This window comes from Psammomys obesus, unplaced genomic scaffold, assembly GCF_907164565.1.
Source record: "Psammomys obesus unplaced genomic scaffold, mPsaObe1.curated_primary_1811, whole genome shotgun sequence".
NCBI classification, from domain to species: Eukaryota; Metazoa; Chordata; class Mammalia; order Rodentia; family Muridae; genus Psammomys; species Psammomys obesus.
The window spans coordinates 174,444-198,515 of record NW_026594418.1 but is presented as its reverse complement, the minus strand read 5'-3'; the positions used below and the strand labels follow the sequence as shown (position 1 = coordinate 198,515).

The window sequence follows — 24,072 nt, the reverse complement described above, 5'->3', positions numbered from 1 at the left end:
AATCTTGAGGAATAAAAGTGATGGACTGGGCCACTATTTTTGAGGGCCTGAAAGTCTCTGTGGAGACATAAACAATGTGCAAAGCCTTTTAATGGGGCACGTTGCAGCATCTCTCAAGGAAGAGCACAGCAGTAATTTCCCAGGCAGTAATTCTTAGAAGAATTGAAAATATTTTGGGGGGAAGTATTTCAGAAAATTTGTCTGAAAGTTGAAGAAGTTGGGATAGTACATTCTTGGTAGATGAAAAGCCCAAGACTGTATTTAGAGGAAAGATTAAAGCAATGCCAATGGAGAAAATGTAATGCAGGAGGTACCATGCAGAATGGTTGAGAGTGGAAAGCAGAGCCAACATCAGCAGGTTGCCAAGGATCATACTGAGGTGTCTGGATGTTATCCAGGAGAAAATGAGAAGGAACTGCTGAAAAGAAAGGATGGACTTAGTCGATTTTCACGGGACAGTGTTACCCTTTGAAGGAACCTACCACAACGACACGACAGCCTACTTGTCTATTTTCCCCTGGAATTGAAGATTCTACAAAGCATAGACTATAATGGCTGTACTCACGACTCATCACAATTCTAAAAGGACATATGAAGGCCATGCCCTTTCCCCAGAACACCTTGCTTCACAGCTGTTCCATGTCTTCCTCTTCTCCATTCTAGCTCTGGTCCAATCTAAGCCACAACTTTGAGAAGCACCATTCTGCCTTGTCTAGTGCCTTCAGCACTTGCTCACCTTGCACTTCTGGGTTTAGAGTCAGGAAGAGCAGAGCCCAGCGCAGCGTGTTAGATGTTGTCTCTGTTCCAGCAAAGAAGAGGTCCAGAGTGCTGCAGATGAGGTTTTCTTCATTGAAACTTGTCGTAGCCTTGTCAGGATACTAAAGAAGACAGTGTGTCATTTTCTGTTGTTATTGTTAGGTGATTTGTGATTATCTCAAGAACAGGAAAACAAATTTAGAAAGAATACTTCTAAATGATATTCCCCTTGACCACATTGGATAGTGTTGTTCTCCTTTAAGTGTGAGGTTGATCCAAAGCCCTTGAGTGGATAAGAACCAATAGAATTCTTTTCTCATAACTATAGTTTTGAAAAAAGCTTTTGGTAAAATGGGAAATAATTGGATACAAAGGAGCATTTGCTTTCATGTATCAGTTGCATCACTAAGTCACAGCATGGTCTACAGTGCTCAATTTACATTTTTCTGACTTAGTTTTATAGAGTGAGAGAAATACTTGCAATGGTTAATCTTGGTTGTCAACTTGATTATATCTGGAATGAACTAAACTCCACGTTATTGGATACAACTGAGAAAGATTTTCTTAATTAAATCATTTAAAGTAGAAGGCACCTCTTTGATACAAAATTTTAAAATACAAAGGTACATCTTAAATCTGGGCGACACCTTCCGGTGGCAGCCTATCCAGATGATATGAAAGAATAAAGTTTTTGTTCATCCCCTACTTGCCTTTATTGTCACTGGCAAGTCAGCTCCTTCACTGGCCTCAAAGCCTACTTCTTCAGGATTCTGACATATGATGAAGATCAGCTGAGACATCCAGTTCTTGGACTGAACAACTACAGGATTCTTGGATTTTGTATTGTTAGACAGTCATTTTTGGACTATCTGGAGCACAGCTTCTAATTTATACATATGTATGTATATGGGATTTATTAGAATGGCTTTTAGTTTTATACCTTTAGAAATCTCTGAATAATACAAAACACATCTTAGTCATTGTAAATTATGTGAAATGAAATGGGTTGATGAAATAAAAGAGAAAGTGGGCAGGCATTATACCACTATACACTTGATCAGAGGAGGAACCTGGAATCCAGTGAGTCAAAGAGCCTATGAAAGATATAATGGATTATCCAGAGGCCCTACTGAGATTATAGCAGGACAATTAACATTATACTATGAATCTGAAATGTCTCCTACTGGTTCATGTTTGGCATGCTTAGTTCCTAGTTGATGAGACTTATTTGCGGGTTCAGGAGAATTAGGAGGTGACGTTTATTGAAGGGTCCATCACCAGGGGAGAAACGCAAAGGTGTAACAGTGCCCTTGACTCTGCCTCTGCTTCTGACTCCTGGTACAGAATGCTGTGCAGGTGCTACCACACTCCTTTGCATCAGAAGCTAAGCTGCTCTGCTATTCCTTCTCTGAAATGATGGATTAAACTCCTGAAATTCTGAACCAAAATAAATCTTCAATCTCACATTGTTTTTGTTGTGTATTGTCACAATATGCATAAGTAACACATACTTGCAACTGGCTACTTTCCATCCTTTATATCATTGGAGAGTCTTGACATGGGGTCAAACGAAGGCAGAGGTCCAACCCAGACCTTGGAGTTAAACTCCAGTATTCAGTTAAATTCGGTGTGGACTGAGATGGGAAAGGGGACTGGCTTCGACCAACTCATGTAAAACTAGAGCTCTGAAGTTTAATTGCTAGTTTTCCTTTGTGGATAGTTCCTTCAGGTAAGGGTGAAGGGTAAGCAGGGGTATATAGTTACATTATCTACTATGTTTAGAACTTCATGCCAAATAGAAGTTAATATTTTTCTTCTAGTGGTATTCCTGGTGTACTGCATTATGCATTTATAAAATGCTATTCCCTAGTTATATTCCCACAGTATGTTAATCAGTGATCTACAAAGATGTCCAGATCTTTATTTTATAAGCCATGCATGTTACTGATAAGCTAAAATTGACTTTGCAGGTATGATTAATTTGAGAGAGGAATATTAGCATGAATTATTCTTATTAGAGGGGAGCTTGACCAGAGCAAAAGAACCAGAAAAAGGAGATGTAAAGATGGAAGCAGATGATGAGAGGTGAAAGGTTCTACAAGCCTGGCACTGACAATGAAGGAAGGAGCCATAGCAAAGGATATCAGTGCCTTCTGAGAGCTTGGAGCATCACGGTGATGGAGTCTCCACAATCCTCAGAAGAAGTTGATCTTTTACACAGGCATAAGGATTTATCTAGTAATGAATTTGTGCAATGGTATGTGCTTAAGTGTATGACAGCATGATGCAAGATCAACTGGAAACTTTCAAACCACCATAAAAGACCCAGACATCATCTTCCTCACCTTTGTCATTTCTGTAAGAAAAGCATCAATGAAGTCTCTCGGCTCAACAGGATTCCAATCTTTCCTGTGACTGTCCATCATTCGGGAAACAAACAATTTCAGTTTTTCCCAGTTTCTAAAAACTGTTTGGTGTGGTCCAGGAAGATGTGTAATTATGGATGGAAATACATTGTAGAGCTTATAAAGAAAAAATAAGAACATATTAGAGAATCAAACCATGGAGTAACTTTTTCACATTTTAAAACAATACTGTCCTTCCATTGTTTCTTTTAGTAGATCTTTGGGGTGATCTTGGTTTCTTGTTTTCCTCTCACCACTGAACATACAATGTTTCAACTGTGCCATCCAGCACATATGAAGCAACAGGGCACTTTTAATGAGCCCAGTTCCTTGCTCACTGGTCTACATCATTATCTCTCCTATCTGAATGGTGGCATACTAATCAATATTTTTTTTTCTGAATACACTGTTAATTCCTCCTCAGATCATTTAGCAAATAGTTCCTAGAACACTTACCAATGTGATTACATGGCTTCGCTTCTTGACTCACAATCCCCAACAGCCATCCACTACAATCAAAGTTGAACATAGTGCTTTGTACCTTTGATACCTACAGAGAAGAAACCCCTCAAATCTTCATCATTATCCATGTTCCTCTACACAGTTCAGCCTTGGTGGTTTCTATGGTCACATTGAATGCATTTCTCTTTCAGTTTTATGCAGACGGTATTTACTGTGAATAGATAGCATCTCCTAAACTAGTGTGAGCCTCATCCTTCACTTCATGAAAATAATACTCAAAAGTCAAGTTATTGGAGCTTGATTATGGTCAAAGTGATAGGCATCTTTTCACTTTCTTTCTAATTCTTTGTAAGGATTTATTTTCTCTCAGGGAAATTATCACTGTGCAGGTAGCTGTATGCTCATGTGTGCTCATGTCCCCAACATGATTTAATTTCTACGTGGTAAGATGGCAATCATTACCGAATTAAAATTAATGGTGAATAAAGTACCTGATATGATTTGTCATGACAAGAATATTCATTACCACTCTTTACCACCTGCTTGTCTCTTCCATCAATCTCCACCCACCACATACACACACTTAGAAGTTGTCTGGGCACTCACTGTACTCCACGAACTTCCTAAGCTCTGCTTACTAGGAGGAAAGCAATGGAGCTGCTGGATTTGGAACTACCACAAGAGTGAAGACAACCACACACTATAATGTGGGCAATAAGTGCAGCTGATCTCCCTCTTTATTCTCCTTTTTGTACCAATAAGTCATGTTAACCAATCTCTCAGTTTTTAGCTAAGGGCATTCCTGAACTTGCTAATAAAGTGCAAGTTTGTGGGGATAGCACAAGTGAGAATAAATTCACATTTGGGTGCCTCATAGAGAAGTCAATCTACAGAAACAGAACATGTTAAAGAGAAACCATGAACTTTTTTAAATTTTTTTTTCTTATTAGTTACATTTTGTTAACTCTGTATCCCAGCTGTATCCCGCTCCCTCATTCCCTCCCCAATCCCACCCTCTCTCTCTCATCTCCTCCCTGCCCCTTTCCAAGTCCACTGATAGGGGAGGACCTCCTCCCCTTTCATATGACTTTGTTTTGTCAGGTATCTTCAGGACTGGCTGCAAAGTCCTTCTCTGTGGCCTAACAGTACTGCTCCTCCCTTGGGAGGTGGGGAGGTCAAAGAGCCTGCCATTGAGTTTCTGAAAAAAAAGAAGAAAAAAAAAAAGAAATAGTCCTTGTTCCTCTTATTATAGGAAACCAATTGGTTACTGAGCTATCACTGGTCACATCCGAGCAGAGGTTCTAGGTTATATCCACTCATGGTCTTTGGTTGAGTGTCCATCTCAGAAAAGATCCTGTGCCCAGATATGTTTGATCCTTGTGGAGCTCCTATCCTTTCCATATCATACTAACTCCCCTTCTTTCATATTATTTCCTGTACTTTGCCAAAAGTTTGGTTGTAGCAGCTTTATTTGTAATAGCCAGAACCTGGAAACAACCCAGATGTCCATTAATGGAGGAATGGATACAGAAATTGTGGTATTTTTACACAATGGAATACTACTCAGCAATCAAAAAAGAGGAAATCATGAAATTTTCAGGCAAATGGTGGGATCTGAAAAGATCATTCTGAGTGAAGTATCCCAGAAGGAGAAAGACAAACATGGAATATATTCGCTTATATACACCTACAAGATATGATAAACATAATGAAATCTATACACCTAAAGAAGACAATCAAGAAAGTGGACACCGGGTATGATGATCAGTCCTCATTTAGAAAGACAAATGGGATGTGCATTGAAAGTATGACAGGATTCTACCACAGAGGGCATTTGAAAGACTCTACCTAGCAGTGTTTCAAAGTAGATACTAAGACTCATAACCATGAACTTTTAAAGGACGAGTAAGTGAGCTTCAGCTTCATTCTCTTGAGTCATTGCATGGTAAAGCTAAACATATGGTAAAGCTAAAACCTCTGCAACTGTTACCTCTGTATACTCCAGAAGAGATATAAAGTGTAATACAGAAGCACAGGAATTATGAAAGGACAACTTGTAAGGAAGCAACTAAAAATCAATTCTGAACAAGTTTGTTCAGAACCCAAGCATACTAAAATCAAGTTAAGTGCTACATAAAAAATTCAAGAGTTTTCTTAATAGAAATAATAAGTGGGCTGGTTGTGGCTCACACGTTTAATCCCAGCACTCAGGGAGGCAGAGAGAGGCAGATCTCTGTGAGTTCGAGGCCAGCCTTGTCTACAAGGCAAGTCCAGAACAGCATAGGTTAAGTAGAAAAACCCTGTCTCCAAAAACCAAAAATCATAAAAAAAAAAATCAGTGAATCAAAATGCACACAAATCAGCAAATGAATTCAATACAGACCTAGCCAAGAAAGTCATTAAGGTTAAAAAAAAAAAGTCCTCAAAATCAATGAGAAAATCAGTAACATAGTTGAAAAGGTTAGTAATATGGATGACACAAGCAACAAGAAATTGAGGTTTTGAGGAAAACAAACAAACAAAAAACAAATGGAAATGGCTAGGTCTGTATTGAATTCATTTGCTGATTTGTGTGTATTTTGATTCAATTTTACATTAAGGACATCTGTGCAACCATATTCACAGTAGCTTTATTTGTAATAGCCAGAAGCTGGAAACAACCCAGGTGTCCCTCAGCTGAGGAATGGATACTGAAATTGTAGTACATTTACACAATGGAATACTACTCAGCAATTAAAAACAAGGAAATTATGAAGTTTGCAGGCTAATGGTGGGAACTAGGAAAGATTACCCTGAGTGAGGTATCCCAGAAACAGAAAGACACACTTGGTATATAGTCACTTATATAACATAACTTATATAACATAACATAGGATCAACATACTAAAATCTGTACACCTAAAGAAGCTAAGCAAGAAGGAGGATCCTGGGTAAGATGATCAGTCCTCATTCAGAAAGGCAATTGGACATGGACATTGGATGAGGGAGAAAACAAGCAATAGGACAGGAGCCTTCCACAAAGGAACTCTGAAAGACTCTCCCCAGCAGGGTATCGATCTAGATGCTGAGACTCATAGCGAAATTTTGGGCAGAGTTCAGGTAATCTTATGAAAGGGGAGATAGAAAGACTTGGAGGGGGCAGGAGCTCCACAAGGAGAGCAAGCAAATAAAAAAATATGAGAACAGGGATCTTTTCTGAACTTGATACTCCAACCAAGGACGAAGAATGGAGATATCCTAGAACCCCTGAACAGAAGTAGCTCATGGCAGCTCAGTCTCCAAGTGTGTTTCCTAGTAATGGGAACAGGGACTGTCTCTGACACAAACTCAAGACCCAGCCATACCACTCCTAGGCATATATCCAAAAGAGGCTGAAGTACACAAAAGGACATTTGCTCAACCATGTTTGTAGCAGCTTTATTTGTAATAGCCAGAAGCTGGAAACAGCCCAGATGCCCCTCAACTGAAGAATGGATGCAGAAACTGTGGTACATCTATACAATGGAGTATTACTCAGCAATGAAAAATAAGGAAATCATGAAATTTGCAGGTAAATGGTGGGACCTGGAAAGGATCATCCTGAGTGAGTTGTCCCAGAAGCAAAAAGACACACACGGTATATACTCACTCATATAAACATACAACATAGGATAAACCCACTAAAATCTGTACATCTAAACAAACTAAGCAAAAGAGAGGATCCTAACTAAAATGCTCAATCCCCATCCTGAAAGGCAAAGAGGATGGACATCAGAAGAAGAAGAAAACAGGAAACAACCTAGGAACCTGCTACAGAGGGCCTCTGAAAGCCAGAAGAAGAAAACAGGAAACAACCTTGAAACCTGCCACAGAGGGCCTCTGAAAGCCTCTGCCCTGCAGACTATCAAAGCAGATGCTGAGCCTGATGGCCAACTGATGGGCAGAGTGAATGGAATTTTATGTAAGAAGTGGGAAATAGTAAGAGCTGGGGAGGACAGGGTCTTCACAAGGAGAGCAACAGAACAAGAAAATTTGAACACAGGGAACTTCCCAGAGACTCATACTCCAACCAAGGACTATTTATGGAGATAACCTAGAACCCCTGCACAGATGTAGCCCATGGCAGTTCAGTGTCCAAGTGGGTTACATAGTAATGGGAAGAGGGACTGCCTCTGACATAATCTGATTGGCCTCCTCTTTGATCACCTCCCCCTGAGGGGGGAACAGCCTTACCAGGCCACAGAAAATGACAATGCAGCCACTTCTGATGAGAACTGTTAGTCTAAGATCAGAAAGAAGGAGAGGAAGACCTCCCCTATCAGTGGACTTGGGGAGGGGCATGCATGCAGAAAGGGGAGGAAGGGTGGGATCGGGAGGGGAGGAGGGAGGGGCTTATGGGGGGATACAAAATGAATAAAGTGTAATTAATAATAATAATAAAAAGAAAAGAAAAAAAAAGCAGACTAAAATCCACCTAAGTGGATATGTTCACTTAAACACTGGTACCAGAATATTCATGGGTTTATTATTCTTAACACACTCAAGCTAGCACAACTCAAATACCCAACAACAGAGTAAATGACATTTCTTTCAGATACTGTACTGTGTAGAAAGAGGAATTTTAAAACAAGTTGAAGAGCTAGAACATACACTCAGAAGGTGACTCTGAGGCAGGAAGGGAGGGGCATAGAAACAATCTTAATCACTTATAACACTGTTACTTGTTTTTCTAAAAACATTGTTACTTGTTTTTTCTAGAACCATTGTTATTTGTTTTTAAAAGATGTGTATGTACTAGCATAAATATTAAATAGTTAATATAAATGTTAGAAATGTTTTCCATATGCTATGTTCTTACATTATAAATAGGTTTGTAGCACATTTAATTTTTTAATAATAATTTTTATTTTTTCATATTAATCACAGGTTATTTACTTTGTATCCCAGCTGTAGCTCCATCCCTCATTCCCTCCCAATCCCACCATCCCTCCCTCATCTCCTCCCTGCCCCTTTTCAAGCCCACTGATAGGGGAGGACCTCCTCCCCTTCCATCTGACCCTAGCGTATCAGATCTCTTCAGGACTGGCTGTAATGTCCTCTTCTGTGGCCTAGCAAGGCTGCTCCTCCCTCGGGGGATGGGAGGTTGAAGAGCCAGCCATTGAGTTCATGTCAGAAATAGTTCCTGTTCCCCTTACTAGGGTACCCACTTGGATAGTGAGCTACCATATATATCCTAGCAGGGGTTCTAGGTTATTTCCATATATGGTCCTCAGTTGGAGAAACAGTCTCATAAAAAAACCCTATGCCATGATATATTTGGTCCTTGTGGAGCTCCTGTCCTCTCCAGGTCTTACTAACTCCCTCATATTACATATGATTCCCTGCATTCTGCCAAAGGTTTGGTTCTGAGTCTTAATATCTGCTTTGATACATTGCTAGGTAGAGTCTTTCAGAGGCCCTCTGTGGTAAGTTCCTGTCCTGTTACTTGTTTTCTCCTACATCCAATGTCCATCCCATTTGTCTTTCTAAGTGAAGATTGATCATCTTACCCCGGGTCCTATTTCTTGTTTATCTTCTTTAGGTGTATAGATTTCAGTAAGCACATTCAACTTTTAAGACATTATATATCAGCCTCAAAAATTTCCCAAAACAAAAGAAAAACCTATCTGTTTTTAAAGAAGTCTTAATCCAATTTTTTTCCAAAATATGTAAAGGCAGAGAACTTACCAGGCACATCATTGATGTCTCCAAACATGTGGCCTCATCTAATAACCTCAGCAGCTCCTGAAACTGACCATCCTCATACTCAAAGCGTTCCCCAAAGGTAATGGAGCAAATGATATTGGAAACTGCATTGTTGATCTTGAAATGAGGGTCAAAAGGCTGTCCTGGAGGTGGGGAGATGAGGGGGAGGGTGGAGTCTTTAAACTTCTTTCTTTCTTTCTTTCTTTCTTTCTTTCTTTCTTTCTTTCTTTCTTTCTTTCTTTCTTCCTTTCTCTTTTTCATGAAGTTTCTACTCTGTGTGAAGTGACATAAAGTATTCACAGTAGAAGACACTATGAAAAGATCTGGCCAGAGTCTCCTACATGGAGCCTGGCAGGATTCAAGGACTTTGTTCAGTATCTGGGAAGTAACATAGATAGTCATGTTTTAAGTTCAGCTCTATGCTTAGTGACCCATTTGTGTGTTTAGCTGCCAAACTTCTGGGCCAGAGTCATGCCTGGGTGTTCATCATTCAACCTTCAGTGCTCAGCACACTGAATGCCAAGGACAAGCTTTAGACAACTAATAAAAATCTGTTCAGTGAATGAAATGGCCAGAGTTTCCTGCACCACCCTGTGAAATGCTCACCTTTCTCCTCTCCCATGGCCTCCACGAGACAGTGGGCCTCCTCTTGTATGCGCTGCTCTAAGCTCTTCTTCCCCAATCCGAAGTTCTTGAGTGTCATCAATGCGAACCTTCTTTGCTCCTTCCATGTCTGTCCATTGGACATGATCAATCCTAGAAAACAGAGATTGAGCATTAGTACATTGTGGCTTACCAGTATCTGAAAAACTGTATTAAACATGTGTACAGACAAAAAGAAAGCCCAGTATGGGAACTGATAGCTGTCTAGAAACAACCCTGAAGTAAGTGGCTAACTTGTTCTCATGACTTGCAAGATACTTTAGTAAATACTTCTTATGTATTATATAATTTTGTACTGGCAGAAACTCTACATGTTTGTTACCAACTAAGAAGATGTCCATTTCAGTTGGTAAAACATTGAGGCATGATAATAAATTGCAAAATAAGCTTTGAAAAGCAACAAGTCGATCGGCACCCAGCTGTTCAAATTCAAGCTTCTCTGGTTCTTTCATTAGTAGACATGTAAATCTAATTATGTCATAATGAGTACCAGAAAGACACTCATGATAGACAAAGCACACATTTCTAAGGAATTAAAAAAAGAATTATAAGGGAGGTTCTAGTAGAGACATACCTTAAAAAAAATGACAACATGACTTAAGAAGTTAAGAAGAATGATTGTTCTTCATACACAATACAGACACATACCTATATATGTATATGTTTATACATATTGGTATGTACATACATATATGCATGTATATGTTTATATATACGTATGTATATAGATGGGGGGCTGCATTGGGGGTGAGTGCTGTTGGGCTTGGCACTTATCATGTCTCAGGGAAGATACAATGCCATGCTTCTGTTCATTTCTTATCTTTCAGAACAATGTTCAACTCTTTAAACACAGCTCCTGGCCTGCACCTCATATATGCTTTCATCAATTCAGTCTTTTTTTTTTTTTTCTGAAACTCTTTTTTTCATTCTAGATCCTTCAGTTACAGAACTTCCTCTTACTTCTTCACCAGAAATTTCCTATAACTTTTGTTTTATTTTTCTATTAAATCCTGCAACATTAGAGTTCTTTAAGTTTAGGTTTAAGTTTAGTTTAAGTTTAGGTTTAAAACCTACTTTCTATACTATATTTTATTTCAGGTAATCTAACAAATTCCTATAAGGTAAATAACCTCTCTTGATGGTAACTGTAGTCTTGTCCCAGAGGGTACATATCACTGATTCATGCAGGTGACTTTCATCTTTGTCACTTTCAGGAATTTAGACTCAGCCCATGTATGACAGAAGTCACTATTATATTCCTGAAACTCCCAAATAGAAGTCAACACCTCCAATCACCTTGTCTGTGGCCATTGTTCCTCTTTGCATCAACTCCTGCCCCCCCCTCTGATAGTCTCCTAAGACCTCTGTTTTCGAGATAACTGAGTCATATGCCATGGTTGTGTCTCTCTTGAGTGACTTCAGTCCACGGAGTTTTAATGTAACCACGCCAGTCTAACCTACTGCAATTTTTTTGTCACCTTGAATGTTCAAACTCCTTCTTTTATAACTGTTCTCTAGCTGGCATCCCAGTTGAGTCTCAGCATTGCAGTGTTAGATCTTCTTCTCTGTCTAATACCACTCAAGAGCTTCTCTTGCAGCTATGATGAAAATTAAGACCTGGGATCTTTAGTGCCAAGATCAGCATTTTATGTCCACTTAAATATGCACTTAAATAATATATTCGCCACACTGGATATCTTGCAGTTTGTTAAGACTCCTGCCTGCTTTCATCTAGGAAATGTGGCATCCAGTTGACTTTAAACATAACATTTCATGAAGGGTTTGGTTTACAGGGATGTTGTAAAATTACAGACATAGAGGTACTTTAGCATATCGTATACACTCCTTATATTGTACTAGAAACTTAATTTTAACTTCACCTTTTTCTATGTTGAAAATTCCATAGATGTGCAATACATTTTAGTCATCTCCTTTTTCTACTCTCTCCCTCCAGCTATTGCTAGTACCTTTCCAATCATGTGTCCCATTTTCCATCCAAACTTACACAGAGTTTTTGTTTGTTTGTTTGTTTTTAAATAACCCACTGAAGTCAATAGTGCCTTCAATTAAACTTACCACTGTTATTAAAGACACGTTCTCTGATAGGTGTAATGGGGCGTTTCAAAAAGTTTTGTTCCATGTGAGTGAAAACTTCTTTGATTAAGGGCAGTCCAGTTATGACCACTGCAGGGATGTTACCAAAATCCAGGCTAATTATGTTTCCATACTTCTTCACAAACTGAAAGACATTTCAATAGTCACAGCTGAGTGTGTCTGTGTCAGTGTGTCACAGGATGGCAGACCTGGGCGTATTTAAACAGACACACATTGAGATGTCTATGTGTTAATGTGAATGGAGAGATGCACCTTTATCTGGGGAAGTGTTTCTGAAAATATTTTTTCCTTCTGTAGACTAAATTAAAAATTCAATTAAAAATGAATTCCCGATCATCCTGAATGCCTGTAATCCCAGCACTCAGGGAGGCAGAAGCAGGAGGGTCTCTGTGGGTTTGAGGCTAGCCTGCTCTACATAGAGAGTCCAGGACAACCAATGCTATATAGAGTAACCCTGTCTTGAACCACCTCCATCCTCTCCAAAAAAAGAACTTATAAAAAAAAAGTCATTGATATAGGTGAGTATGAATTGAGTGGGCATCTATTGTGGACTCCTAAAAGAATGTACAAGAATGTAAGTTTTGACAAATAAGGAAGGTCTCTAGTGAAGCATCCATGAGGGATTGAGTTGACAAAGTACAATCTGACCATGTGGGTTCTTAAGAAAAATTTTCTTTTCCCAGCTGTTCTGGGTATATCCAGTTGGAGGAATATGCTGGTTATATGGGTGCCTTCTGGGTCATCGGTCATGAAAGTTTCTTGCTTGACAATTCCCCTTCTCCAACTACTAGTACGTATAGAAATGAAATAGTGGAGGACCAGAGCGGCAATACAGAGCAACTGGAATTATCCAGGGAGCTTGTGGTACATAGAAGCCTTTGCATCCTGGGTATTCAGCCTTCAGATAATTACCCCATTGGGAGAAGGAAAAGTATTAATCTTGTTTACACCGTTGTATTTGGGGTGCTTTGTAACAAGTAAGTAGTAATGCATGCAATACATAATTAACATACCACTTCAGACTGATGAGACTTTCCCTTGTTTAAAGCATGTTCCAGGGCTGAAGTGATGCTTAAAAGAACTTCCTGCTCTTACTGAGGACCACCTTTTGGCTCCTGGCACCCATACTGGTTGGCTCACAACTGCTTGTAATTCCATTTCCAGGGGATCTAACAGAGTCTTCTTCTGGCCTCTGCAGGTATGTGCTCATACAGACATACACACATACAGACATACACACATTCATAAATAAAAAGAAAATGAATATTTAGGAAAAATGTTCTTAAAATAATTCAGTAAGGTGCAATAAAGAAACTTTAGAATTTGTGTGGTGGGTGGGAAACACAGTTTCCACATGCTCAACAAGAAGGCCAGCTTCTTCTTTGCCACTGTGTCTTAACTCATGCCAGCTCCTCCATTTAGAATTACTTATAGTTTTACTCCACTAGGTACTTGTTAAACATTCCTTTTAGGGCAGCCCAATTTAGGCCATTCTTCTACCAAAGGCTATTCACAGAACTTCCCAACCATTGTGATCTGATCTGATGCCACACTTGGTGAACAGACTCTACACATAATCATCTTGCATTGTGCCTGTGATGGTACATATTTAATGAATGTTTATTCACTAAGTCCATGAATAAACAGCCACTAATTATGTCATGAAGAGAGAGGCAGGAAGGGCAGAGAATAAGCGTTGAGTCAAATAATTTTGGGTTCAAGCCCTTCTTTGCCATTACCCTGGTAAACAACAAAGGGAAGCCAGATTCCTGTTTTCCTCAACTAGTTGCTCAGTGGAAAGTGGAAATGCTATAAAGAGCAGCTGCCATGTGTGCCTGTCATGGAGCCTGAATGAAGAGGAAGATGAGAACCAGTGGGAAGGCCACCGGACAGTGAGGACTGTTTACCGATGGCAAGAATCCAAACAACTACAAGTAAATTAAACCACTTATCCACTTGTTTGTGTCCAGAAATCTCAAAATGTAAACTCATAAAAAGTACAAAATAAATGGATGAAAAATAACTCAACTGCAAAGAAGAGCCCAGGCCCAGTTTCATATGAACCATTGTTGTGACATTAGGCATTTCCCCTAAGCCCTGTATTCACATCTAATATAGTACTAAAAGAAAGATATAGGTCAATATTTTTAGGAAACTATGGTTCAAGTAAAGCAATTACTTAATCATGCTAATTACAAAGTAGTGGGCAGAGGGTAAAAACCCATCAGAGTTTTCAGTCTTTAGCCAAAGCCATAAAAAAGTGCAGTCCAGCAGGACAAGATGTCTGCCTTCTTGCCTCTATGTCTTTGAGTTGAACACCATAAAACAATGTGAACTTCTCCAACCCTTCAATAGGTTGCAGTAGTGAGGTTCAGGGGCAGAGCTCTATTACTCACTCTGCCTTGGTATCACATTTGGGTTGAGTCCCTGAGCAGAACAATGGGCTACACAGCCACACTGTTACAAAGACAGTTTGCAAAGGAGCCTGCGGTGGGACACTGATCTTCCATCCTCTCTTATGATAACAAAAGTGTTTCCTCCTCAGAGAAAAGATGAAGGTAGATGTCTCCAACTCTGTTTCCCCTTATTCTAATGGTGCTATCATTTGCAGCTATCCTCATTCTCAGCAGACTGTGCAGATAGCACTGTCAGGTGAATTCCTGTGGGAGTGGGCAATCACACACAGAGACAACCAGGATTCACACTGTTGACTCTAGATAACCCTAATTTATGTTTGAATCACCACTCAAAAAGGTGGCTATTCAGATTCCTTAGAGGCTACCTGTGCAAGTAAAATTACTCACCTTAAAACAGGAACATCTCAAGTCTATTGATGTGACACAGCCTGAGAATAGTAAAATAAAATATTTTAAAGCAAGTGTCACAAATTTTAGAATGATGGGCATGTCTCAACAAAGAAATGAAAGGTACAGAGAGGAAGCAAAGGGAAAAGCGAGGGCAGAAAGCTGCAGTGGTGTGGGGGCAAGTCTGCTCAGAAGAGCTCGGCAGAGAAGTGATGTGAGAACACCCACAGGCTCTGCAGGGCTGAGAAGCAGCCACCCTGCACAGTGCAGCGAAAGCAGCTGCTGAAGAGCAAGGCCCAGAACCAGAGATGCACAGCTGTGCCTCAGTGTCCACCAAACACAGGAAAGGGAAAGTGTCAGTGAGAAAATTCTTGATGAGTGGTGGAAACTTCCTAGTCTGGCAAAATACAGACTTACCACGAAGTAGCCAACAGCATGAAGCCACAAGTGAAGGAAACCACCAATATCAGCATGAAAATTAGAAACCCAGATAAATGCTTGAAAGCAGAGTGAAAATAGTTTAGTAATTATGGTGAAACCACAAAGACCAGAATGAAGTTGGGGGTGGGATCTAAAAACATTAAGTGCAGCAGATTGTCAACCTTGTGTCCTAAAATCTGGGGAAAGTGAGAGTGGGAATGGAGGGGACAGGCGTTCTGAGGTGAGGCAAAGCTGAGAAGTTTCCTTCTGCTGCTGTCTGCTCTGAAAGAACCCGGAAAGCATGGGCCTGAGGTCAGAAAGGAAACTGTGAACTTGAAGAGTCAGAAAACAGACAGAGCTATGGGAGGAGGAGTAAGGAACAAAGGCCTCAGACTCATTTGCCTGTGATTTCCAGCTGCACAGGACACTGCTGTGTCTGATGTGGTTCTCAGTGTGAGTGAGGATAACACCGGAGACAGCTGTGTCGTGGAGGGAGACAGGGGTCAGTCACGTTTGTAGTCAATTTGTTTCATGTGGGAGATGGTGTTAGCAGAGTCCAGAGTCTCATAAGCTCCTTGAGCAATTTCATAACAGAGCAGTCTCTGACAGGATGATAAGAGAGATGTAATGAAAGAATGAGAATGGATAAAATCGCAACTACTAGGAAAGTGTCCAAGAAACACACAGGGAAGGGATAACAGAAGAATAAAGAAACAGAAATACAAACAGAAAACAATACAGTTAAGGAGTAAAAATCCTCATATAAGAATAAGTATACAACATGGTCTGTGTTTCCTCAGCTAATGGTAAGAGATCAGAATAATAAATGATGAATCAAGAAGTTGAAACAATAATTTAAAAAACAGGACCCAAGTATACTCTGTCTAGGCACTGAAAAATCTACAAATAAAAAGGGAAGTTACAAAGGAAAATGGTCATTGCGCCAAAAAATACCTGGTGACCTCAAATGTGTACAAACCACACCACACCACACACATACACAACACACACACAGTGAGAGAGAGAGAGACAGAGACAGAGAGAGCAAGAGAGACATGCCTGCAGGCATGCAGACACTCAGGCACCCACACATGCAGGAAAGGTTGGAAGGAAGGAGGGAGAGCTGAGGACAAACAGGCAAACTCCAGGAGGAGCTGGAGACTTCAGTGCACTTTTCTCTAGAGCTGATGAAGTCAGTAAGCAAGCAGTCAGCAAGGATGTGGAAACACCAAGCAAGTATCAATAGGAGAGAACTGATGTACAAAATTCTGATCAAGAGAACAGTTCCTTTTGTTTTATGGATGAGTGTTTAACATACTAAGCTAATGGGCACTTGCTTACACATTTCTTAAAGCAGCAGAGCTTATTTATCAAAATGAACTATTCTGCCATCCTCAACCACTAGACATGCTTAAAACAACTGAAACCCTACACAGTGTGTTGTCTGACCATAATGGACTAACAATGGAAATGGTTCATACAAGGATGATTAAAACATCGCGTCTCTTAAATGAGGACACAGATTAGAAACTAGCTCTACTGGCTGGGTTAGCAGGCAGCCAGCATCAGCCAGGTACTCCAGTCCCCAGTGCCAGAATTCCTGTTCCTGCAGCCCAGGACTGGGTCATGGCACAGCCAGAAACCCTTTCTTACCTGCTGAATTACCAGATGCGACTTCTGTAAATCCAACTGGAACAAGTTGCCCACAAAAGGCAGGCGCCAGGGTCCTGGCGGGTGATTCCTGGGTCGCCGGTTTTTGAGGAAATCAGCCAAGAACAGGAAAGTAAGGGCAGCCAGCAGCAGAATCCAGGGGTGGAGCGCTGCCCAGATAGCAGCCGCCAGGGATCTTGTGGTGGAAAACATGGTGAGGGTCCAAGCGGGGTCTGGTCCCCTGCGTCACCACGTGGTGCTGACAGTCCCGACAGCCCCTCTGCTAAGTTCCACTCTGTTTCTTGCGGACCAAGCTTCTTTCTGTTTTACCAGAACTCCTGTCCTCTGCTTTGTTCACACCATCCCTTATTGGCCCCGCCCCATCTCTCTGCCCTGCTTGGGAGCCTATTACACCCAGCGGGGCAGCACTGGATACAGCTGGAGGCTTCCACAGAGCTCTCTGCTCCCCTGTGCTTCACCTTATCTTCTCTGGGCTCCGCCCTCCTAAACCTTGCCAAGGTGTGCTCCGCTCCGCCCCTTCCCCCAAGTCTTGCTTACCTGCAGATGCTTTGTCTTCACCTCTGTGTCAGGCAAGGTATTCCCAGAACTCACACTAAATGCGGTTTAGAAGGACTGATGAAGAGTGGTTGCTTCTTCAGAATTCTTTTCTCCGAAGCCATTTTGTGGCTCTGGGATCCTGTGACTTGCATCCCAGAAGGCTCCTGGTTTGTAAACAAGCTTTCCCCATGGCTGGCAAGTACACACACACACACACACACACACACACACACACACACACACACACGTGCCTGTGTCCCTTTGTTAGATTTTAGGGACTGAGAAAAACGGTGGTAGGTGTTTGGGAGAGTCCCTGAGATTGTTTTCAGGTGAGTTTCATTAGGAGAATATCAGTGCCACCCACAGCATGGCCTGATTCTCAAGAGAGAGCTGTCAGTACACCCTAACAAAGAGTGAAGTCTACACAGAAGGAGGAGAGGAGGACGTCCCCTATCAGTGGACTAGGGGAGGGACACAGGAGAAGATGGAGGGAGGGTGGGACTGGGAGAAGACGAGGGAGGGGGCCACAGCCTCCTCAATGTAATAAGTACAATTATTACATTGTAATAAATAACAATAAAAAAGAATAAAAACAGTGTCAGAAGGAGTTGGAAGTCTCACATCAGGAGGCAACCTAATTAAAAAGTGGCCTATGTTACATGTCTAAGGTCACTGGCAACAGGAGGAGGCCACTTATGCCCTTTGTGAGAGCTGTGAGAAGAGAGGCTTCGAGGTCTCAGCAAGTGAGCCCACTTTTATTTGTTTGTTTTTGAGACAGGGTCTCTGGTTAGCCTTGAACTATGTTGACCAGTTTGGCCTCAAACCCACAGGGCCCCACCTGCTTCTTCCTCCCCAGTGCTGGGGTTTAAGGTGTGCAGCACACATGGGCTGCTGATCTCACCCTCTCAAAGCAGCAGCTTCTCAGGGGAGAGAGACTGTGTGTGGGTGTGGGGGGAGGGAAGTGGGCAGACTTGTGAGTCTGTAGCCCCTGTCAATTGGCAGAGAGAAAGCACCATTGGGAAGGTTATGAAGTAATTCCCTCCCCATGAAGTTCACTCTGCAGTCAGGAAGGTAAGGAAAGGTGTTCAGAGCTGTGCCTGTTTTTAAAACCTTGTTTTCTGATATCCATTCTCAAGTTGGGAACACTAATGCTAATGTATTTGTGTGTTTACAGCCCCATTTCCCCAAGTCCATCAAGACTAGACCATGTGCTCTGAAATGGGAAAGCCCTGCAGCTTTCCATGCTCCTCACTGATATTTGACGTATAATGTATTATTGAAAAGTCAGTGAATATTGAATACATTGTCATGAAGCTTGATTTCAATCAATGTCCAGCTGCACCCACTCTTACCAAGTAGATCTCTATCAGTTGGCTTCCACAGTTAGAGAGACATCATGACTCTATGTGCGTATTAGGGAAGCAGCACAATTTTACCAAATAAGAGCTCATCAGCTGCAGCATAGCAGCATAAAAGATGGGAAAAGATTTTACCAACTCCACATCTGATAGAGGGCTAATATACAAAATATATAAAGAACACTTAACATATTTGATGTCTAAAAGCCAAATAAGCCAATTAAAAAAAATGGAGCGCAGAGCTAAACAGAGAAGTCTCTACAGAGGAAACAGAAATAGCTGAGAAGTACCTAAGGAAATGTTCAACATCCTTAGCCATCAGGGAAATGCAAATCAAAATGGCTTTGAGATTCTATCTCATACCTGTCAGAAAGGCTAAGATCAATAATAGCAATGACAGCTCATGCTAGTGAGGATAGAGAGCAGTTCTCCATTGCTGATGGAAGTGTGAACTTGCACAGTCTCTCTGGACATTAGTATGGAGTTTATCAGAATGATGAGAATCAATTTACCTCAATACCCAGCTGTATCACTCTTGTTCCTATACCTAACCACAGAGATAATTGCTCAACCATGTTCATTGCTGCTCTATTCATAATAGCCAGAAACTGGAAACAACCTAGATATTTCTCAACTGAAAAATAGATGGATATAATGTGGTACTTTTACACAATGGATTATTATCAGCTCTTTTTTGGGGGAGGAGAGAAAGTTAAATTATTTCTATTTTTATTAATTACAGTTTATTCACTTTTTATTCAACCTATAGCCCCCTCCCTCGACCACTCCCAATCCCACCCTCCCTCCCTCTTCTCCATCCATACTGCTCCCCCACCTTCACTAATAGGGGAAGTCCTCCTTTCCTTTCATCTATCCTAATCTACCAGGTCTCACCAGGAGTGCCTGCATTGTCTTCCTCTATGGTCTGGTAAGGCTGCACTCCCCTGAGGGGGAGGTGATCAAAGAGCAGGCCAATCAGTTTATAGACAATTCCTTTTTGAATGCACACATACCAGTTTGAAACTGGACATTAGAAACTGAGTTCCCATACAGGAAAGCATCTGAGGTTCAACGAGCTGAGTGGAAGTTGTCCTGAGCAGTAGGGGCCCACTGTCAGTTTTCTGAGGGTGTTATCAGCTCTTTTTAAACAAATGACACCATAAAATTTGCAGACAAATGGATGAAAAATCATCTTGAGTGAGGTAATACAAACCCAGAATATAAATATTTACACACACATACACACACACACACACACACACACACACACACACACACACACACACACAGTATATATTTGCTTATATCTGGATATCAGCCATTAAATAAATGATAACTAAGCTATGTTTCATAGACCCAGAGAGGTTAGGTATAGAAGAAGGAAATGGGGGAGGGGACATATGAATCTCCTCAAAAGGGAGAACTAGAATACATTTTATAGGTGGATTGTAGAGGAGGAAGGTAAAGTAACAAGAACAGGACGATCAGGTGGGAAGGAGGAAGAGAGATGGGATTAAAGGAGAAAATGAGAGGAAAGACAGCTGGAAATGAAGGACATCTGAGTGGATGTATAGAAACCTAATGCAGTTTAAACGTCCTATAATATATGAAGATGGACCTAGTGAAGTCTCCAAATAATGAGTGACAGAATTACAACTGGCCATTTCTTATCATCCAATGGGGAAAGGGACCCAAAGGCAGGTAATAGAGTCAGAAAGAGTCCCTTCTCTAGTTGTTAAAGGAACCACAAACAACCACAAACCAACCACAAACAACAAACAATCAGTTACCTATGTGTAGGGGGTCTAGCCCCCCTCCCATGCTTGCTTGTTGATTGGTGGTTTGGTCTCTAGGAGCACCTATGGGTCCAGGTTAGTTGATTCTCTAGGTTTTCTTGTGGTTTCCTTGACATTTCTGGCTCCTTTATTCCTTCCTCCCCTCTTCCACAAGATTCCCCAAGCTCTGCCTAATGCTTGGTTGTGTGTCTCTGTATCTGTTTCCATCAGTTGCCAGGTAAAGCCTTTCAGAGGACAGTTGTGCTATGCTCCTGTCTGCAAGTATAGCAGAGAATCATTAATAGTGTCAGGGTCTGGTTTTCTCTCACGGAATGGGTCTCAAATAGGGCCATTCATTGATTGGCTATTTCCTCAATTTCTGCTCCATGTTTATATCTGCACCTCTTGTAGGCAGCACAGATTTTGGGTTGAAGGTTTTGTGGATGGGTTGGTGTGCCCATTCCTACATTGAAAATCTTTCCTGGTTATAGGAGGTGACGATTTCCAGTTCCATATGCCTTGTTGCTAGGATTCTTAGCTAGGGTTTTACCTATCTGTGACCACATATTACCTAACCCTAGGTTTAAGGTCAAGGTCAAACTAGAACCTGTAAATGAAAATTGATTTTGCCACCTGAGGCAGGGAGCAGAGCTGGCCTTGGGGTCAAGAGAGTGAGGAACCTTGCCCTGGTTCCTCACCTGCTTCAACACTCAGGAGAATGGACCCTTCACCTTGCCTGGGCAACAGAGTAGATTCTGTGGTCCTGGTTGTGCAGACTGCCAGTGAGCCATCTCAGAGGCCATGAGAATAGAAGAGTAGGCCTAGTCCATTTCTGCTGTAGCATTTTGAGAACAGGCCCTGTACCTTCCCTGGGCTGCACAGTAGAGATGGTCCTGATGGCATGGGCATGCATGAGCCAGCCCTGAGGGCATGAGAGCAGGATTGCTGGCCCTGACCCTTGCTGGCTGCAGCACTGGATGGGCCAGCTAGGGCAGGGCAGGATATCTTGCCCCTGTGTTTTTGGTGCATGAGAGCTTGCAGGCTGGCCAATTCAGATAACTGTCAGTCTCAGATCCAGGCCTTTGAAATGGCTCACCCCAGCATCTACCCCATCAATGAACTGCTGCATTATCTCCATGACACAGGGCAACAACTGGATATCCAAGCGATGTCCCAGTCAGGTTCTAGTATTGACAGCGTAAAAGAAGCCAGAGGCCTTGTACCAAGCAACAATTGATTGCTATGAATGTTGGCAAGCAAAAAAAGTATGGTATAAAGGGTACATACTGTGGGACACACTGTGGCACATTACAGCTTCCACATGATAGGTTTTTTTTCTTTTTTTTGTGGGGAAGGTTGCAAGGATGGAAAGAAGGCAAGAGGGAAGAAGGTGATGAGTGGGATTGAGGTACATGATAAAAACCACAAAGAAACAATAAATATTTTTTGAAAGAGAGAAAACTGATTTTATAACACTTGCTTTTCCTGCCCGTGAGTAAGGAAACATCACTGCTCTGCTGGTTTCCAGGACTAATTGGAGGTAGAACTACATAAGTTAGAGACAGGTCTGTCATATGGGAGAGAGTCTTCATGGCATGCTTCTGTGGATGCAATCAGAAACTCATTTCTGATTCTTATTCTCTTTGCCCCATTTCAGGCAAAGAATATAATGGGTCAGAAACAGGTACATGTGTATGAAAGGAGGAAGGATATAAACTGAAGGCACACCACTTTAGGTGGAGTGACCCATGATGTTTAAATTTTTAATTCATAATTAATGTTTTTTTATTAATTTTTAATTCAATTTAATGCATTTTCTGTATAAAAGAAATTACCATTCTCCTTGAAACTTTTAGATAAAAAATGTGCCATTAAGCTCATAAATGGTTTTCCCACTACCAAACTAAGGGGTCAGTATGCCAGGAACTTAACACTCTAAGCCCAATTTCTTCAATGTCTTAAGGCATGTTTATTTATGACATCATTCTCCTCTTGTGTGACCAAGGGTGAGAAGCTTCAGGCATTCGCCATATCTTCAAGGTGTCTTCTCTCTTTCCTTCTCCAGCATCACTGTCTAGGTATAGCACAGATGTGGTAGTTGACTGGGGAACGGTTGAAGCCCTTTTTGAGTTTCAGGCTCAGCTTCTCATTGACAGGGGGCTTGAAGGTAAATTTTTGCATAAGAACAGTGAAGAAAATGAACAGCTCAGACCTGGCCAGTTGTTTTCCTGGGCAAGCTCTAGTTCCTATGAGGTAAAATCAGAAGATAAGACACTTTCTCAGCCGATTTTGGTGCATCAAGAGACTGCTGTCCCCAACTTCCTGCTGCAAATCCTGAGCTGATCGAGGGCTTTGTGTCCAGTTGATTGTGTCTAAGATCTTTCTGATTTAGCCACTAGAGCCTGATTCAAACTGGTATTTCCTGACTTTTGTCAGCACAGAAAATTGTCATTTCCCCAGTTATCCTATTAATTTGCATTGAATATTGATATGTAGAAATAAGACCTGGACAGGAGGCATTCTCACAAGTCTGGGATCCATTGCTCTAGGGCACATCACATCCACACATCCACACTGCACATCCCTCACAGTGTTTATATAAACACACACATTTTTGTCTACATTTATTGTTGTGTCCATCCTGTCAGGCTCTCTATTGAATATCTGGGATCACAGGATGATCTCTGATGAGCCAGAGAAAGGCCAGCAATTCACTGTCCCTTTCCTCAGAGTGTGTCCCCGTCAAGTCTCCCCACAGAACAGTAGCCCTCCACACAGTGGCTAACCCATCCTTAAGCCCCTGTTTGTGTGGACTTGTTAGTGCAGATGTATTTTCATTTTTGTTCATTTCTTTTAAATGTTTTATTTATTTATTTTATGTATGTATGAGTGTTCTATCTGAAGAGGGCATCAGATTCCAGAATAGATGGTTGTGAGCCATCATTTAGTTGTTGGGAATTGAACTAAGGACCTCTGGAGGATCAAACAAGTGCTTTTACCTGCTGAGCCATCTCTCCAGCACCTGCAGATGTATTTTCAAATTGTGTTCATATTTGTCTGGATGCCAAAGGACAAATAAAGGTGTTGATCCTCAGGTGCCATTCACCCCACCTTTATACAGATAGCATCCTAATTCTTTGGAACTTGCCAAATTGGCCAAGCTTGAGTGCCAAGAAACCATCCTTTCAAGTGTAATCCCAGGCTCTATGCTCCAAGTTTTCTTTGTGAGTTCTGGAGATCAAATTATTCTATGCATCCAAGGCAAGCACTTTATATCAAGTGAGATGTCTACTCTGCCACTCTTCCTTCCTTCCTTCCTTCCTTCCTTCCTTTCTTTCTTTCTTTCTTTCTTTCTTTCTTTCTTTCTTTCTTTCTTTCTTTC

The 24,072-nt window shown here is 41.3% G+C and overlaps 2 protein-coding genes across 2 annotated transcripts in view; both read right to left on the bottom strand.

Annotated features, from left to right (window-relative positions):
- LOC129685406 (cytochrome P450 2J4-like) overlaps positions 1-17,212 on the bottom strand; it is a 45,057-nt gene extending 27,845 nt beyond the window's left edge. The window contains exons 1-6 of the mRNA XM_055618950.1: positions 17,003-17,212; positions 12,087-12,249; positions 9,954-10,103; positions 9,330-9,490; positions 3,102-3,278; positions 737-878 (exon numbers count right to left, since the gene is read on the bottom strand). Coding sequence (XP_055474925.1) covers positions 737-878; positions 3,102-3,278; positions 9,330-9,490; positions 9,954-10,103; positions 12,087-12,249; positions 17,003-17,212 — 1,003 coding nt within the window. The remainder of the gene's footprint in view (positions 1-736; positions 879-3,101; positions 3,279-9,329; positions 9,491-9,953; positions 10,104-12,086; positions 12,250-17,002) is intronic.
- Positions 17,213-22,757: 5,545 nt separating this feature from the next.
- LOC129685411 (cytochrome P450 2J4-like) overlaps positions 22,758-24,072 on the bottom strand; it is a 51,969-nt gene continuing 50,654 nt past the window's right edge. The window contains exon 9 of the mRNA XM_055618953.1: positions 22,758-22,936. Within this exon, the coding sequence (XP_055474928.1) occupies positions 22,758-22,936 (179 nt within the window). The remainder of the gene's footprint in view (positions 22,937-24,072) is intronic.